Source organism: Gymnoscopelus braueri (assembly GCF_963280865.1).
Source record: "Gymnoscopelus braueri genome assembly, chromosome: 7".
Lineage (NCBI taxonomy): Eukaryota > Metazoa > Chordata > Actinopteri > Myctophiformes > Myctophidae > Gymnoscopelus > Gymnoscopelus braueri.
In genome coordinates, this window is record NC_137608.1 from 22,952,249 (window position 1) to 22,969,331 (window position 17,083).

General features: G+C 46.7%; 1 protein-coding gene across 2 annotated transcripts in view; it reads right to left on the reverse strand.

Moving 5' to 3' along the window:
- Nucleotides 1-17,083, reverse strand: part of sema6a (sema domain, transmembrane domain (TM), and cytoplasmic domain, (semaphorin) 6A) — a 128,039-nt gene that overhangs the window by 53,347 nt on the left and 57,609 nt on the right. For both annotated transcript variants that reach the window (XM_080433069.1, XM_080433068.1), the window contains exons 3-6: nt 16,594-16,711; nt 7,260-7,320; nt 5,292-5,354; nt 4,251-4,352 (exon numbers count right to left, since the gene is read on the reverse strand). In XM_080433069.1, coding sequence (XP_080289195.1) covers nt 4,251-4,352; nt 5,292-5,354; nt 7,260-7,320; nt 16,594-16,711 — 344 coding nt within the window. The remainder of the gene's footprint in view (nt 1-4,250; nt 4,353-5,291; nt 5,355-7,259; nt 7,321-16,593; nt 16,712-17,083) is intronic.

The window sequence follows — 17,083 nt, forward strand, 5'->3', positions numbered from 1 at the left end:
TATAAATGTAAAAAACAATCAGTGGAGGTCCCTCTGTGGCCCACTGGCAGCGTGCATATAAAGTTTAGCGCTGATCGGCCCAACGGTTTGCAAGATTAGCTCCAGACAGACACACACACACACACACACACACACACACACACACACACACACACACACCCCCACACACACACACACAGATACTCTCATAAAAAGCCATTCAATAACAGCCTTCCCAAAAGCCTCTTAGTGATAAGATTCTATTCTATAATTAAACTATATCAAAAATCACTATATTTATGCATGTTCCAAGCTCCGTCTTATGGGTCTGGTACCAGAAGGGATAAAAACCAGACAAGAGAACTGCAAAATAAGATAAATAGCATTATTTAAGACATCCGATCTTGTTCAGTCTTTGAGGCAGAGCAGGCTCAGCTGGAACAGTAGGGGAGGGATAACAGCATTCATGCTGTATTTCATTCAACGTTATCCTTTTTTTCCCTAGAACACCACGTCCAATATATCTTCAGTTTGGGGTGATTTGTAGCTGTATTACGTTTCCAGAAGGTTTCTTTGAATTAAAACCATATTTCAGCAAAGGATCACCATCCATATCCATAAAGGGCAGGTGCTCCCTTGGACCATGAGGACTGGTGTAGAACCAAATGGGGACACACCAGCAGCTCCTCCCTGGGAGAGTAATAATCATGGCCCATTTCTCTGCAACCTGTTTCTGTGCCCTGAGAGGCTGAGACCTTGGTTTCACTGCCCCACCTATGGAGCCAGAAACTAATGTCTATGCAACTTCTGAGGGAAATATGTATTTTTAACCTATATACAGAGGAAACTAATCTGAGCTTCAGAGTCCTTTAACCACTTCAAGCCTATATACTGTACTTCGGTGACCGGGGCCCCTCAGGGCTCTATCCTTGGCCATCCTTTTAACCCTCTACACCAAATCTCTTTGTCGAAAAAAGCCCATCTACAAGCTACACAACACATCGCTACACAACGCATTGTGAGGTTGTAGATTGGCTATTTTTGCCATATGTCCACCTATTATGACATACCCAGAAAATGGACACTAGGGTTCATGCAGTCTATCTAACCTGGATAACAAGCAAGATGAAATTCAGTGCAATTTGTCAAATTCCCTTATTGATGTAGAGGCAATTAAAAGCACCGTAGGAGCATATTGGAGTGTACATAGCAGAGCCATAACAAGGTATTCTATTTTCCTACATGTCAATTCTTATGATGATCATACAGTGCAATAGTGTGGTACGTATTTTTGCCTCTTTCAGTTATTGTATGTTTCCTGGGCAGGGATGTTGCTGTGTTGTACACTAAATCCCCTTGTTGATGCATTCCTACTGCCAGGGAAAAGAAAAACCCAGAGCTGTTCTCTGTAAAGTTGACTGACTCCACCACTATCCAGCTCACAGGTCTGAGTTATGTCACCTGGGAACCCTATTACTCTCAGAACCCCCCCCCCCCCACACACACACACACACACACACACACACACACACACCACTCCCCGCTGATCCCCCTGCTCCGCCTGGCAACAGGTGATGTAACCGACTCCGGTCATATATCAGCCCAGCTGGATAGGGGTGTTTTTTTATTACAACGCAGCGAGGGAGAGTCACACAGGGGGAGAGAGAGGGAGAGATGGAGGAGGCGAAAAGATGGAGCAGCGAGGGACAGAGAGAGCGAAAGTTGGCAGGAAAGGAGGAAGGGAGGGAGGAAGGTTAGGGAGCGACAAAGGGATGGACAGAGGGGAGAGGGAGAGGAGGGAGGGGGTGGAGAGGCCTGCGCTCTGCTTGCCAAGGTATCTGCCTCCCCCCCCCCCGTGTGTGTGTGTGTGTGTGTGTGTGTGTGTGTGTGCATAGACGTGTGGGCGCCACTGACACAGGGTCAGGCCTATGGGACTGACAGACTGCTGGGAAGGGAGGAGCAAAGTAGAGTAGGACGGAGGCAGAGGACTAGGAGCAGGACAAGCAATAGAAAAAGATATAGTGTAAAGACAGAGGCATAAAGACAGGTATGAAGGCAAGGGAAGAAGAAATCAGAGAGATTAAAGAGAAGCCGTTTGTTTAGCCCCCCCTCCTTTGTCTCGCCTCCTCTCCTCTCCTCCCCCCTCTCCTCTCCCTCACAGCGTTGTTGATTAATGTGGGATGAGGTTGGCCCCGAAACAGAAGCTCTTTTCAGCGCTGTCACACTGGGGAGATGGAGGGGCAGACTGTGGCCAAGGTGGAGGCAACACACACAGACACACACACACACACACACACCTTTTGCACCAGGCCATGTGGATGAGCCCAGCAGGCCATCAAAGGCCTGGTACAGTATCTGCCTAGAGAGTCTGCCAGACTGCCAGCGGCACAGCTAGTGTGTGTGTGTGTGTGTGTGTGTGTGTGTGTGTGTGTGTGTGTGTGTGTGTGTGTGTGTGTGTGTGTGTGTGTGTGTGTGTGTGTGTGTGTGTGTGTGTGTGTGTGTGTGTGTGTGCGTGTGTGTGTGTGTGGGTGCGTGACTGTATGTGAGTTTATGTGAGAATAAGGGTGTTCATACATTCATACTGTGTGTATGCATCTTTATTAATTATGCAGTTGTATGTACTGGAGTTGTATGTATGGAGACTGTATGCATACATGATGGTGTATGTGTATGTGTATGTGCGTGCGTGCGTTTGTGCGCATTTCACCTTTCCGTGCCACGTTTGCCACAACTGCACCTCTCATTATCATCCTCCAAAAAGTGTAAAACCATGTCAGAGGGGCCAGCTTGCAGTGAACCACGGATGGCACTGAGGTTAACAACAATATAAAAAAAACATCCAGGACCAACAACTCCCGTGTAGCTGGATGGAAGACACAGAAAGGCTAACAGGGCCTGATGAATGCAGGGGCACACATTCCTCTCTCTCTGCGGGCAGAGGAGAAGAAGAGGGTTCCGTGAGTTGGAACACATTTCTTCTCTTGTGTGTGCTTAGTCTGCTGTACCAGCGAGTCAGCCAAGCGGACATGTCTTGTATCTCTGGCAAACAGACCTAGTGATCCAAAAACAGGACACACCACCCCCCACCCTCACCCCGCCCACCCAAAGGTTCATCTAGATAACATCTCTACTTGTTCCTGTGTCCAACCATGGCACATGCTAACATGCCAAAGCAACATGACAGCCACCTGGACGAACCAATCCATGTGTGTTTGAGTCTGTCTACTGGAGAGCTGTGTTTCTTGGCATCTGGCAAGTTGATTGGCTGGTTCGAGATCGCCTGCCAGCCTGTCTGCCTGTCTGTCTGTCTGCCTGTCTGTCTGTCTGCCTGTAACGGAGTGTCAATTTCTGTATCTTTCCGTCTTGTCTTGTCTAATTTGAATCAGAGGGGCCGGTCTGCCTTTGTGACTGCGTTCCTCACTGCCGACTCTCCTGCCCTCCCTGTCTGGTGAGTCATTTAAGTCATGAAGTTCTCTTTGTGTATTTGTCAGTACGGCTGCCTTTACATCTGTCTGTCTGTCGGCGTGTCTGTCATGTTTGTTGCCCGCTCCCAAGGTCATGGAGACGGGCCCTGCTTCAGACGGCGGTGTTTGCTTTCCCTGAAGGAATCCTCCACACATGCCACAGTGGGCAAAGGGGGAGGCCAGCTCCACTTAGTTTGAAGCGGAACGTGGAGTCGGATTTCAACATTGCCTCCCGTGTGTGCTTGTGTTTCTGTGCGTATGTGTTGTGCGTGTATGCGTGCATGCGTGCGTGTGTGTGTGTGTGTGTGTGTGTGCGTGCGTGCGTGCGTGCGTGTGTGTGTGTGAGACTGTCGGCAGGTATGTTTCCCCTGTCCAAATCAAGCGTGGCAGGGTACACCTGCAGATAGAGCCATCAGAGGAGGGCCTCCAGAGCTGTGAAAGTCATTCATCTATGTCCATCCTCACCTCTCTACTCCCCACACTGGCAGGGTTGCATGTCAAATATACTGCCTCATATATGCTGCTATGTTGTAGTGTGTGTGTGTGTGTGTGTGTGTGTGTGTGTGTGTGTGTGTGTGTGTGTGTGTGTGTGTGTGTGTGTGTGTGTGTGTGTGTGTGTGTGTGTGTGTGAGAGAGAGAGAGAAAGAGTTTGCAGGTGGTACAGTATGTGCACAGTGTATGATGTGTACTGTATGTATAAGACATTCTTGTCATGTGAGCGGGGGCAGAGAGCAGAACAAAGGTATATGTGTCAGTGTAAATGAGTGTGTGTGCGTGTGTGTGTGTGCGTGCGTGGACCCACTGTACCTTGTAGGTTCGGCATGAAGGGTTGAAAGCATTCGTTCCGCACACAAACAGGGTGTCGTCATTCTGCTGCAGGAGGACTTTGATGAAGTTGTGACATTCATCCTTTGTGGGCGGGAGGAGGGTGGTCGGAAAGCAGAGAGAGAAGCAAGGGGGGAAAGAACAGAAACAAAAGAATAGAGGTTCATTATGACATGCTGTGCGTGAGCTTCTACCTGAATAGGAACCGAAGTGGAAAGAAATTACAAGTACTTTTGCAATTCATGTGAAACGCTGCATATTGTACTACGTACTGAGACAAGTACGCTGTACAATCCTCAGTGTTAAATTAACTCTGAGAGTGTACAAATGGAAGTGTTCCATTTCTACACACCTGAACAGCTCTGAATGACTTTATCTACACATGGATAAATCAACACTGAGGGGTTTGCTGTGTAGGGAGTAAGAGACACGTCATGTTTCCTCATGGTACACACACAAATAATCTGTATAATAATTTTAATGCACTGTACAATGCACTGCACAAATAACCATATAGAATAATAATGAAATCGCAATTCAGTGCACTTCTACACACCACTGGGATATTGGAATTCTGAGAACATAAATCCATGGAAAATAGAATTAAACTGCTATTCCATATGAGGATTGCAACAGATGTTCTCCATAAAACATGTAATATGAACAGCAGGTAGTGTGTTATTGCACCTGCACAATGGTCTGCGTGTGCGTGTGTGGCAGAGTGCTTGCGCACAAGTGCATATGGACAAATGCACATGCGCAGTAGGCGGGTATGTTTGTGCATGCTGCAGAGTGAGTGTGTGTGTGTGAGTGTGTGTGTGTGTGTGTGTGTGTGTGTGTGTGTGTGTGTGTGTGTGTGTGTGTGTATGTATGGATGTGATTTATGATGCATAATGAGACATACACCCAAATCCTTCTGGAAAGGAGGTCAGGGTGTCATCAGCGCACAACAATACCACTTGCAGTGGCATTGCATCACTAGCGCGTGCGGCGCGCTCGTGTGTGTGTGTGTGTGATGTCTACCTTATGCTTCCCCTTCATTCGGCAGGTGTCCACGTCTGTCTGTCTGGATTTCCACGTAAGTTTCTGCACAGAGAAACAGGGGCCCGAAGGCAGAGAGAGACAGAGAGAGAGAGAGAGAGAGAAATAGCGAGAGTGACAGAGAAAGAGAGGGAGGGAGACAGAAAGAGAGAGAGAAATAGCAAGAGCGACAGATAAACAGAGCGAGAGAGAGCGAGAAAGAGAGAGAGAGGGGGAGGGAGACAGCGGTTCAATAAGCAATCCATGCATCAAATCAATAATCATCATCTTGGGTTCCCTGGAATCGATTCCCTGCGAGGGACACCTGCTCCCAGGTGAACGTGACACCGAGCACTGATGATCACAGATCAGTTTCACACTTCAACTTCACATTCCCGGAGCTGGGGGAGGAGACAGAACGCTGACCCCAGCTCAGAACACAGTATGAGAGGACAGATCCTAATCTCAGATCTGAGAGCAGATCTCTGAATTGATAGGTTGAAAAGACGCACACACACACACAGACATACACACTACTTTGGCCTGTGGGTCAGCTCTAATCGTTACCTGTCAGTCAAGCAGGAAAACAAACAACGCACACGTGTATGCACATGCACACACCTGCGCATACTAATGCGCACACACACACACACACACACACACACACACACACACACACACACACACACACACACACACACACACACACACACACACACACACACACACACACACACACACACACACACACACACACACACACACACACACACACACACACACACACACACACACACACACACACACACACACACACCCCTCTGTCTATCTCTCTCTGGATTACTTTGGCCAGTAGATCAGTGCAAAGCTTTATCTGTCAGTCACACACACACACACACACAAACACACGCTCCCCGCCATGGGCAGTATGGCCTGGTCGGGTCAGTGTTAAGCTGTGCGGTCCATGCCAGTGTGCGGTAGGGGCCTGTTGGACAGCGTGTATGGAGACTGGCCACTGATTAAAGACCTTCAGTCATCAATCAGCCTGCGCGTCTCCCAGCAGCCTTTTATCTGCAGGCAGCCCCCTCATTAAAGACCCCACTAGCTGGGCTTTGACATTGCAGTGGCCGGGCGGAGAGCCGCCTGGTTGCTGTACACAGGGACAAGGGCCTTGTTTGCATGCGTTCTACCTTTGGGGGTCAAGCGGTGCCGAGTGTCTGAATGGAGAGTGGCTTATTATCATCAACACTATGCAAATGTGAAGTGCTTTCTAGAATAAAGAATACAATATTCAGCAGAATATGCTTCCCTCTCATCCTGCATCCACCCTTCTGTCACTCTGTCTGTCTGTCTGTCTGTCTATCCCTTCAGTCTTCCTTTCAGTCGTTTTCCACCTCCCTTCTACTTTTCTGCTTTCCTTCCTCCTTTCGGGGGGCCATAGCTGAGTGGTTAGTGAGCCCGCCTAAGGAGCCAGAGGCCCTGGTTGCCCCAGGTTCGATTCCAGGCCAGACCAGCATATGTGTCGATGAAATGAAATTTGTCCCTGAGCAAGACTCTTAACCCCTAATTGCTCACAGGTTCTCATTGGAAACAAGACCGCAAGGACTTTCATGAACGACCTGTTAAAAGGATTTATCCTTATCCTTATCCTTCCTTCCTCCCCTCTCTTTCCCCTTCCTGTCCTTCTATCCTCTCTCTCTCTATCTCACACACACATCATCATCATCAATCCTTCGCTCTGTCCCAGTGATGAGGGCAGGTGACGCAGGTGGTTTGCTATAGCCGACTGATTGGACAATGTTCCTAGTCGGGTCAGTGTGGTGAACGCAACTGGCTCATGTCCGGTGAGCAAGCACATGCGCACGCGCGCGCACACACACAGAGTCAGAGTTGTAATTGTCAATCGGGGTGTTTGTGTATGTAGACTGAGAGTACAACGTGTACTCAAAGAGACAGGCGCCTCACACTCACCTTACTGAAAAAGATCTCCTCGCTGTTTTCAGTCTCTGTATCCACTGTGTATATATGATCCCTGAGGAGGGAGAGAGAGAGAGGGAGGGGGGGGGGGTGGGGAGAGAGAGGGGGGGAGAGATAAGGGGATAATAAGTCAGATGGTTGGTCAGACAGTCAGTCAAAATCTCAACAAACAATAAAGCCTTTTTTTTTTCTCCCTTCCGCCACCCGGCCCCCCTACAGGCAGAAAACAACGTTGGAAAATGGGTCTCTGTATAAACTTTGTCCAAACTAGGGGGAAAATAACAATAAACAAAAGGAGGCCAGAGCTATTTGCTATGTCAGACAGAAACAGTCAACAAAGGTTTAGAGTGCCGCAGCGTAGTCCTCAGGACAAAAGAGCCTTTGTCCCAGAGAAAGGTCTTCTGGTGGTGGCGGTGGGGGAGATTAGGGAGCGGAATGGGGGGGCAGTTTTGAGACGGGAGGTGCCAAGTCACTCAGGGCTGTTCAGGTCAATTAAGCCCAATGTTCGAGTCACAGGAAATCTATACTAACACTCATTAAAGCTCAGACAAGAAGACTTATGTGTGTGCGGCGTGGAAATACACAGGGCTTCTGCTGTATTACACAGCCGCGCTTATATATAGGCCCCGCCGGGGGCATATGGAAGACATAAAAACCCCACACAAGGGTTAACTACCTTTCCGACAGCCAGACTGGCTGGCTGGCTGACTTGGGCATGTAGCTACACCTACCTACCATGGAGAATTAAGGTGCAGACAAGGAGGGGTGGGCTCTGTGGTCTGGGTACAAAGTGCAGAGCGAATACAGAAAGGAGTGGAGCGTTTAAAGAAATGGGGGGTCGCCTTGTTTAAGGCGGGGCGGGGCTGAGACAAAGGTGACCGTGCCAAACGATGTAACCGCTTTAATTTGTCGGAGATTAGCCGGCGAATGTGTTTTTAATCAAAGTGTGTAACAGTGGCATCGTCAGACTCATGGCTTAATTATGTTCCAGCTCCCCAACCTGCTCCCAGCCAGCGAGCCCGCCTTGCTCGCTCATTAACTAAATCTAATAAAGTCTTTGGAGGAACAGGCATCCAGAAATGAATCCACTTACATCTGCTTTCCTGGGGCCCCCCCCCTGCCATCTCATCCAGGATGAAAACCCAGTCTACTTTACGTTATTGGCCATGACGGCCAGATTGAATAATTAATCTTTGAGAGTGGTTGGAATTAAGAAAAAAAGCGCCACCTTCTCTGCAGTAGTTGCAACATTAACAGTATCTCAGTGGTGGTGTCAAAGACTCGTCTAAGCAGTGTTAGCTCATCTACTTTCTTTGTTTTGCTTTGTGTTGCGTTTGCTTTCAGTTCCTCACCTTCCCTATTCTCTGCTCATCCACTCCGAGAAGGTGCTCTTGAGGTGCTACTTCTATAAATGGTCTCGATTGTACTTTAAGTGATCCAAAAACTCTTCTATCTGTCTCTTATCCCTACCAGCAGGGTTGTGGAATACACAGTATGTTCTGTGATAACAGTGAGCCTGGTTAGGAAAATGGCAACTGACAAATGCAGGCAATCAGATTACGTATATAAATAATAAAAAAGACAGTTTGTCATCATTTGTCAGATTAGTTGGAAACATTTGAAAGGAAAGGCAATTCTCAAGGCAAAAAAAACATTGGGAGATCATGAATACATAATATTCTTGATTTAATTGTTGATAATGGTGGTGAATGATAATAACCTCATAAGTCTTCATTTAATGCCTCTAAATTGTATTAAATTGAATTGAATTGCTCAACAACAAAGTAGAACAAATGCCATTATGCTAATCAGATTGCTGCGATTCAGTTATTCAGGTGTGTTACAGGTTATAATTTTTATTCCGCGAATCGATATTCTGCAATGCATCGCCCTAAGGATTTGGAAATGAACTTTCTCAGCCTCCCATGCCTCTTGCTTCTCCACAGCTGCAGTCATCCCACAGTTGACTGTGGCTCTGGAAGGGCCAATGCGGTCCACAGCCCCAAGGCTGTGGTTTCTAGAACTCTGCGCAGAGTTCCAGCAGAGATAAGAGAAAGCCAAGCAGTGATGTGTCCCTCAAACATCCTGAGAGAAGAGCTGGGGGAGCACAATAGAGTAGCTGTCAACACCAGCTCTCTAAACACATGCTATGTGTATGTGCAAGGCCTGTCCACATGCACGCACGCGCACCCACACGCTGAACCTTTCCCTATATACTCTGCACCTGGGCTCTAAATTCACTTCCTCTTGTCCTCCAAACATATCTCCTCAGCATCCAGAGGCACTCTTCTGCTCGCACACACACGCACATGTTTTTTTACTCCTTGTATTGATCTCCGAGAAGACACAAACGGTTAGGGGCCTTGGTTAACATTTTCTTATCTTTGGCACTCCTGCAAAATCTGGTGTCCTCGTGGCTGACCATGTCCTTTTTTTGGCTGTTTAATCCAATAAAGCATCGAAGCCGTCAAATAACATATGACAGTCTTGGTAGTAATCAGAAAGTCAACGGAAACAGCGACATTGTGGGAAACGACACACTTGAATGCTATGGGAAACCCATGAGGTTATGTAGAGCAGCCAGTGTCGATGTGAATCATTTGGAAGTGGGCACTGTGCTTCCCGAAATTCACAGGCAAAAAATGTGTGAGTAGGACGGAAGGTATGCAAATATCCTGTCACAGACACGGATATGGGGGCACTGTAAAGGATGACTGGAGAGGGAGAGAGGGAACAACGGACGGAGGCCGAGAGAGTCAGTCACACTGACAGAGTGACAGAGAGAGAGAAAGCGCAACAGAATGACGAGAGAGGGTCTCCATCGGACATGCAGCCATGCGGTCCCAACAGAACACAGGGTCTTTGTATAGAAGAATGTGGTTTTCATAACAGCCCATTTCTTCTTTGGGGGGTGACCGCAGGCCAGCCTGGTCCATCTGGTGGGCCTTTTGTCAGACCAATCTCGCACTCCGATGGCAGGGGAAAAAAAGAAGGGAACGTGATTAGTATGCACCCCGCACCTAGCATACCCCACCCCTTTCCGCCAAATAAATGACTACACATCCCTCCACCCACACGCCCCCCCCCTCCATCCCTTTCTCCCATCACCGTCGCCCCTATATTCCAGCCTCTTCATAAGTAGATCATGGGTGGTAGAGAGAGGCGAGGGGGGCGGGGTGGGTGGGGGGTTTAGAAGGGGAACAGCCAGTGGACACCATTACGTTGTGACGGGAGACCTTGAGGTTCTCAATGGACTGAAGCCATCAACAGCCCCCCCCCCTACCCCGGTGACGTGGTGGCATGAAATACAACAAGTCAGAGTTCACTCCCCTCAAGCTGCAGCAGGTTGTGCTTTTCGAAAAGGGGGGGGGGGGATTCTCACCATGGTATGCTACTCTCTTTAGATTTTGCTAGATTGTGTGTGTGTGTGTGTGTGTGTGTGTGTGTGTGTGTGTGTGTGTGTGTGTGTGTGTGTGTGTGTGTGTGTGTGTGTGTGTGTGTGTGTGTGTGTGTGTGTGTGTGTGTGTGTGTGTGACATAGGTGGGTGTTTTTCTTTTGGTCTGTCCGTGTGTCTATGCTTGTGTTCATGTGCGCATGTGCGCCTACAGTAAAGTCAGAGGTGTGATATCACACCTGTCGGGACGATTTCTAATTCATGATGTTCAAACTTCCAACTCCATGCAGAATGACAAACTAACTTTGCACTTGAAATTCAATGGAAATCTGTCAGACTTTCGATAAAGAATTAACCACTTTCACCCTGGTGTCTCTGCTTTGGGTGAAAATATTCAATACATTTCAAAAACAGCAGATCTACAAGCTCACAATGTCTTGCGATGTGACACGTTGTGAGCTTGTTGTTGATCGGGTATTTTTGAACATTATGAATAGGGCAAAAGTGTGAAAGCATTGCATTACGTTTTTCTTCCGCCTTAGGAATGATTTGAGGAGTTTTGAGGGGATTTCATTTAAACTTTGATTAATCAATTTGTTGTTTTTTTTGTGTGCACGCCGCATGAGCGTGCACTGCTCCATTCAGTGTGTGAATGTGGTGCCGAGGAGGAGAACAGTGTAATCCCAGTCATTAAGTGGGTTTTAACAGGATTTGGTGCTGCCACAATAATTGAGACTCTAGTGGCCTCCACTGTGAGGCCCGCGGAGACCCGGCACTGACAACACACTGGCCACAGTGGCACGACTGTTCCAGAGGATTCAACTGAGAAACATGTGTGTAATATATGTATGTGCGTGTGCGTGTGTGTGTGTGTGATGGGGAGGGTCATTTGTAAGTGAATGTTAACTTGATCTACAAGCTTTCTCTTTCCCTTGCCTCGCCTTCTCACCCTGCGCCATTCTCTCTCTCTCTCCCTCTCCCACTTCTCCAGCTCTCTCATCCTGCCGCCCTTCTCTCTTCCTTCCCCATCCTCTCTCATCTTGCCCATTCTCTCTCTTCCCTCTCTCTTCTTCCTTCTCCTTCTCCCCTCTCATCCTGACCATTCTCTCTCTCCTCTCTCCTCTCTCTCTCTCTCTCTCTCTCTCTCCTCTCTCTCTCTCTCTCTCTCTCTCTCTCCCTCTTTCGTCCTTGCGTCCCCCTCTCATCCTGCCCCATTCTCTCTCTTCCCTATCTCTCTCTCTTTCTTCCTTGCCTCCCCCTCTCATCCTGACCCATTCTCTCTCTCCTTTCTCTCCTCTCTCTCTTGCTGTGGTTCCCATGCTAGACTGCCTCATACAAGGGTGTAAACAGAGGGTGGTTGGTGTTACCATGGTGAGGGCTGGTCGACGGCAGGGAATGGCGACTATGCCCTGCATGTGGAGAGACCTGGGGTATGCACACTACACAGTGAAATCCGGAGTGATTGGACCCTTACGGGTCTAATGTTTGTACTCTCAGAGGTAAATGAACACCCCGGCTTTTACGTGCATGCATTGCGTGTGCGTGCGTGCGCACAGCCACATACACACACACACACACACACACACACACACATTCTCTATTGTGCAATCCCAAGACCGACAGAGGCCTCCTTGATTTCTCCCAGTAGGAAACCTCTCGGAGCAAAGCTTAGGCAGGATAAATCCCTCCAAGCCACTTCCATGGCTGGTGGCTCAAATCGAACCCAGCAGTTGATCTTGTGATGGGCTTCCGTTTTGCGAAAAGAAAAAAAAACACATACGCACAGGTACACATGCACAAAAGGGAACAATAGGAGCCCACACACACGCACGACAAACTTGTGCCGTGTGCTAGTGGCGCAGGCATAATGTAGTACATGTAGCGTGCACATGGACACAGAGCCATGCGCGTGCACACGCACACACATACAGAGAGATACAGAGAATAGGTCAGAATGATAAATATCCTATTACACAATGATGAATCTCCGGCAAATGCTGTACAGAGTGCACCTTGGCCATGAAATATGGACTGGCTGAATACCAATTGCCCAGCATCCATCTCTTAGTACATCATATACACTTTATTGCTTGAACCGAACGTGACTCTGCTGCTAAACACATAAAACACAGGACAGCAGGTGGACATAAAATGTTAAGCTTCTACGTGAATATGATTTTTTCTATGTTCGTTACTCATGCTCTAACCTTTATCCGTTCTAGGGTATCACAAATGATTTATGGCAGGGTTTTTTTAAAGAAAAAAAATCATTTTGTCATAAGATGAAATTTGACGCATGTTTGTGTTTCATTCTCATTACCAGGACAGAACATTTATCTTTAGAAACAATCTATCTTGCTATGATTCACATGCCCAAGAACTGTGTTTGGACAGTGTACGTGTGTGATAATTCAAAGGCCTTAGCTTGTTAACCACAAATATGCAAGGCATCTTCCCCTATCAACTACAGATTTTATGGAAATATAAGAGGAAATCAACACGTTACCCAGTGCTCTGTCAACCTTGTTAAAATTGAATGAGTTGCTGCACAGTCTGCATGTGAAAAGGCAACATTCTAATATATCAGCAGGAGGTACTGTCCTGCGGATAATATGCTCAGATTGGAAGCCTGCTGAGGAATAAGATGCAGAATATTAACGGATTCAAGACAGACACGAGCTGAATACATAATCAACACTCAACATCTCAGCCTTCAGTGGAAAAGCTAATACTATTTCACACTGATTAGATGAGGCACAACTCCTCCTCATATGTTAATTGTGTCTTTTCTTTTTTCATCCGTTTTCAGTATATTGACATTACGGCCCACCAAAAGTGAACATCTTGATTTGGACCAAATCAATGCATTTCATTCAACATTGTCTGAAATAGACTGAATTCTCAATCACTGCATCTGTTGCTGAGTTCCAGTGCTGCCAAAGATTAGACTATTTCCCCTCTCTGGATTAAGCCACTTTTGTCTATTTACAATTTCATCTGTGGCCATGTTTGTATGCATCCCGCTGCTAAAAGCTTGTGTGATTCTATTGCCAGCAACGAAAACACGAGCCAAAGGGATTTAATACATGGAGCAGCCATTCAAAAAACAACCCGAAACAGTGTTGGGCTTTGGACGGCATTCACAGCAGCCATCTGCAATCTGCCGCACACCAAGAACTGAGGCTCACTGGTTTTCACGATGGCACGATGGCAAGGCCCTGGGACGCTGGACGGATAAACAAACAAGCCATCTGACTGGACGTGCTCATAAAGGCAGCTATTGAAGTGTTATACGCCTGTCTTGCTTTGACGTTGCCATTGCAGTGTGCTGACTTAACCATCAACTCACTTTCACATTGATTTCTGTTGGTAATGATTGTACGGGCCATTTGCCTTAAACGGTTCAATCATTCAGCTTTTACGTTTTTAAGTATCGATGTCTTGTTGTCGGCTGACGGATCTCATTGTACAGCACCTCACTGGTGTGTCTGTGTCGTGTTATCGATTTAGAACGTTCTTGTCTTGGTCGGGATAAACGGCAGGCCGTCCCCTTCGGTCTAATCCTGGACAGCCATTCCAGTTATTCCAGGGTCACATACCCACACCATGTGTCAGAATTCCCATCGTGCTTTAAGAAAAGTATGCGAATGTGGGACCAAACGTGCAGAGTGATCTCACAAATGCGCACACTTGAATAAGTGCACAAACACATGCACAAACGAGCAGGCATGAGACGGAATTACGGGCTAACAAACACACACATACATACACACACACACACACACACACACAGAAATGCACCCATGCATTTCAACAGCTGGGTAACACATACCCTCACACACACACACACACGCCCCTCCAATAAACCCTCTGTGTCTCATTTCCCTTGCATCGCCTTCAGACCCCCCCTTCAACGACCCTGGAGCAGGTTGGACACACACACACACACACACACACACACACACAGACACGCTCAGACACACCTCTCCTTAATGACCACAGATGTGTTAAAAAGCCCTGCCACTTAAAGCAGCAGCCTCCCCCTGGCCACTTAATTTGACATGCTTGGCGGAAAACAAAGAAAGCCCCCCTATTGTGGCTTTCAACAGTACCCAATCAAGCCTGCTACTCAATTAGCCATGGGCGCCACAGAGAACAAGTAGATAAGGATCCATTTTATTAGGGACCTTTTTCAGCGCCGCGTCAACGGCCAACGTGGCTCATGAGATTTATTTTTACAGTATATCCGGCTGCTTTGCCTTTAGTTCACTCTGCCCATGCAGGCAAAGTGAGGCGAGGCGTTTCTAAAATTGCGTCGGTGGCAAAAAGAGAAGCAAAAAAAAATCAATATCTTTTCTCTTCTCTCCTCACCACATGTTGGGGATGTTATCTATGAGAGCTCAGGCATATAGGAGAGAAGGAAACAAGAAGACATGGTGGTGGACAGAAAGAAACTGTCCAGTCTATTAACAGAGTTGAGATAAAGTCTATATATGTTAATATAAGCTATATTAACACCAAAATACACTGCTAGCATAATTCTCAGTAAGTATTAGGAGAGACATGCACCTAATGGTGCTTTATAAGGCATTCAAAACATGTTGATTCATTATCTTTTTAATCTACGAGGCACATTACTGTACCATCACCTTATTCTAACTCAGTTCCGCACAGTCACATGGAAGACTGGCTGAGCCACCAGACACCTGTTGTCTGGTCTTTTATACTTTCTTCTCTTTAATTAGGTCTTTTCTGCTTCAGTTTTTCAGCCTCCAATGTCTAAACAAACTCCTTATACCTCAAACAAGAGAGAGGGAGAGAGTGATTCGATGTCATTTCAATCTAAGGTGAAGGTACTGTAATGGGTGCCATGCCATTATTCCGACGGCCCGTTGGTCCGACTGGCCCCATTATAACTAACCCTAACCTCAGACTAACCTAATGGTCGGAATAATGGGATGTCGGAATTATGACTAGAATCTGGCTCCTGTCTTGTCTCTCCTCTCCCTCTGCCCTTGGTTTCTTGTCTCTCTACACTAAAAATACAATTTGAACAACTCTTTTGAACAACAAAACAAAAAGGCAGATCAGGTTTAAAAAAAGGAACATCTTGTTCATTGTCTCTGCATTTCCCAACTGAGTTTAAGAAACTCTATAAGGACTGATTCCTAAAGTATATTTTCATCAGCATATCTCACGGGTTACGTGCGTTATTGAAGTAAACATGGCATCCCATGTTACCAATTAATTTTGCACCCTCAGACCGACATCAATATCAAAGAGATGCATTCATAACTGAAAGAGGGTGTTCATGTGCAACATCTGTGGATGAGGGTGGGGGGGGGATTCAATCACACTGGCAGTCGCATACCTACCATGTCTAAATAAACCTAATCTACAACAACGCATGAGTTCTTGTAGTGTTTCATAAATGAAAGCCCAATGTGGTTGTATAAAACTGTATCTGCTCGGATATTGCATTGAGAAGATTGCCGACAGTGCAGCCAAGGTAACTGTAAAACAAGATTGTTGTTGTTTTTATTACCGAACAGCAGGATGAAAATTTCCTGAGTGACCCATCTGGAAGTTGGACGAGTAATAACAGAGAAAATATAAAAAGGAACATGAGAGGAATAAGAGATTATACAGAGAGACTTTGAGGTGAGAACTCAGGGCGTATGGGTATTTTAAACCTCAAGTTGTCTCAGTGTCAGCAGCAAAAAAAAGCTTCTGTTAACGACTCATGTCAACATCGATTTCATTACAAAATAATTCATCAACTTAACAATTCAAAGCTCATTGTCAAAGACATTTATGTTTTTTTTAGAGTCCCTGTGCTAGCCTTTGCTGGAAGGGGATTTTGGGGGTGACTAGAAACCTGACACCAGGTTTATAGCAGTATCCCATTCATCTGGCAGCAGTGGGGAAACATACCTGGCAGCGATGTATAAGGTCCTGTTCATGATCTGAATGAGTTGGATGTCCAGTTTATGTCGCTGCGTGTTGTTTCTGCCAGGTTTATGGCCCACAAATGCCGGATACTGCTTCGTATCTGTAGGGATAATAATAATAGTAGTAAAGACATAAATATTCAAAACGCAAGGAACCCTGATAGAGAAATTCAAGTTTTATAACTTGGAGACTTTACAGCAGGAGCGGTTACAGAGAGTGACACATGAATTTACTTTATTTAATTTACATGTCTGACAACAGGCAAAGAAGGAATTGATACTGGCGAGTCTTTTGTCAACTGAACCCTGGGGTTTTTGGGTCCATGTCATTCCACGTGCCTCAGCTGGATGAGAGAGGTCCCCCTAAGATTGCAGGTTCAAATCCCACTGTGACCGTAAATTGCACGCTGAGAAATGCACTGCGCTGTACCGTGCAATCGCTGTATTGTGAGTGGCTTTGGATGAAAGCGGCT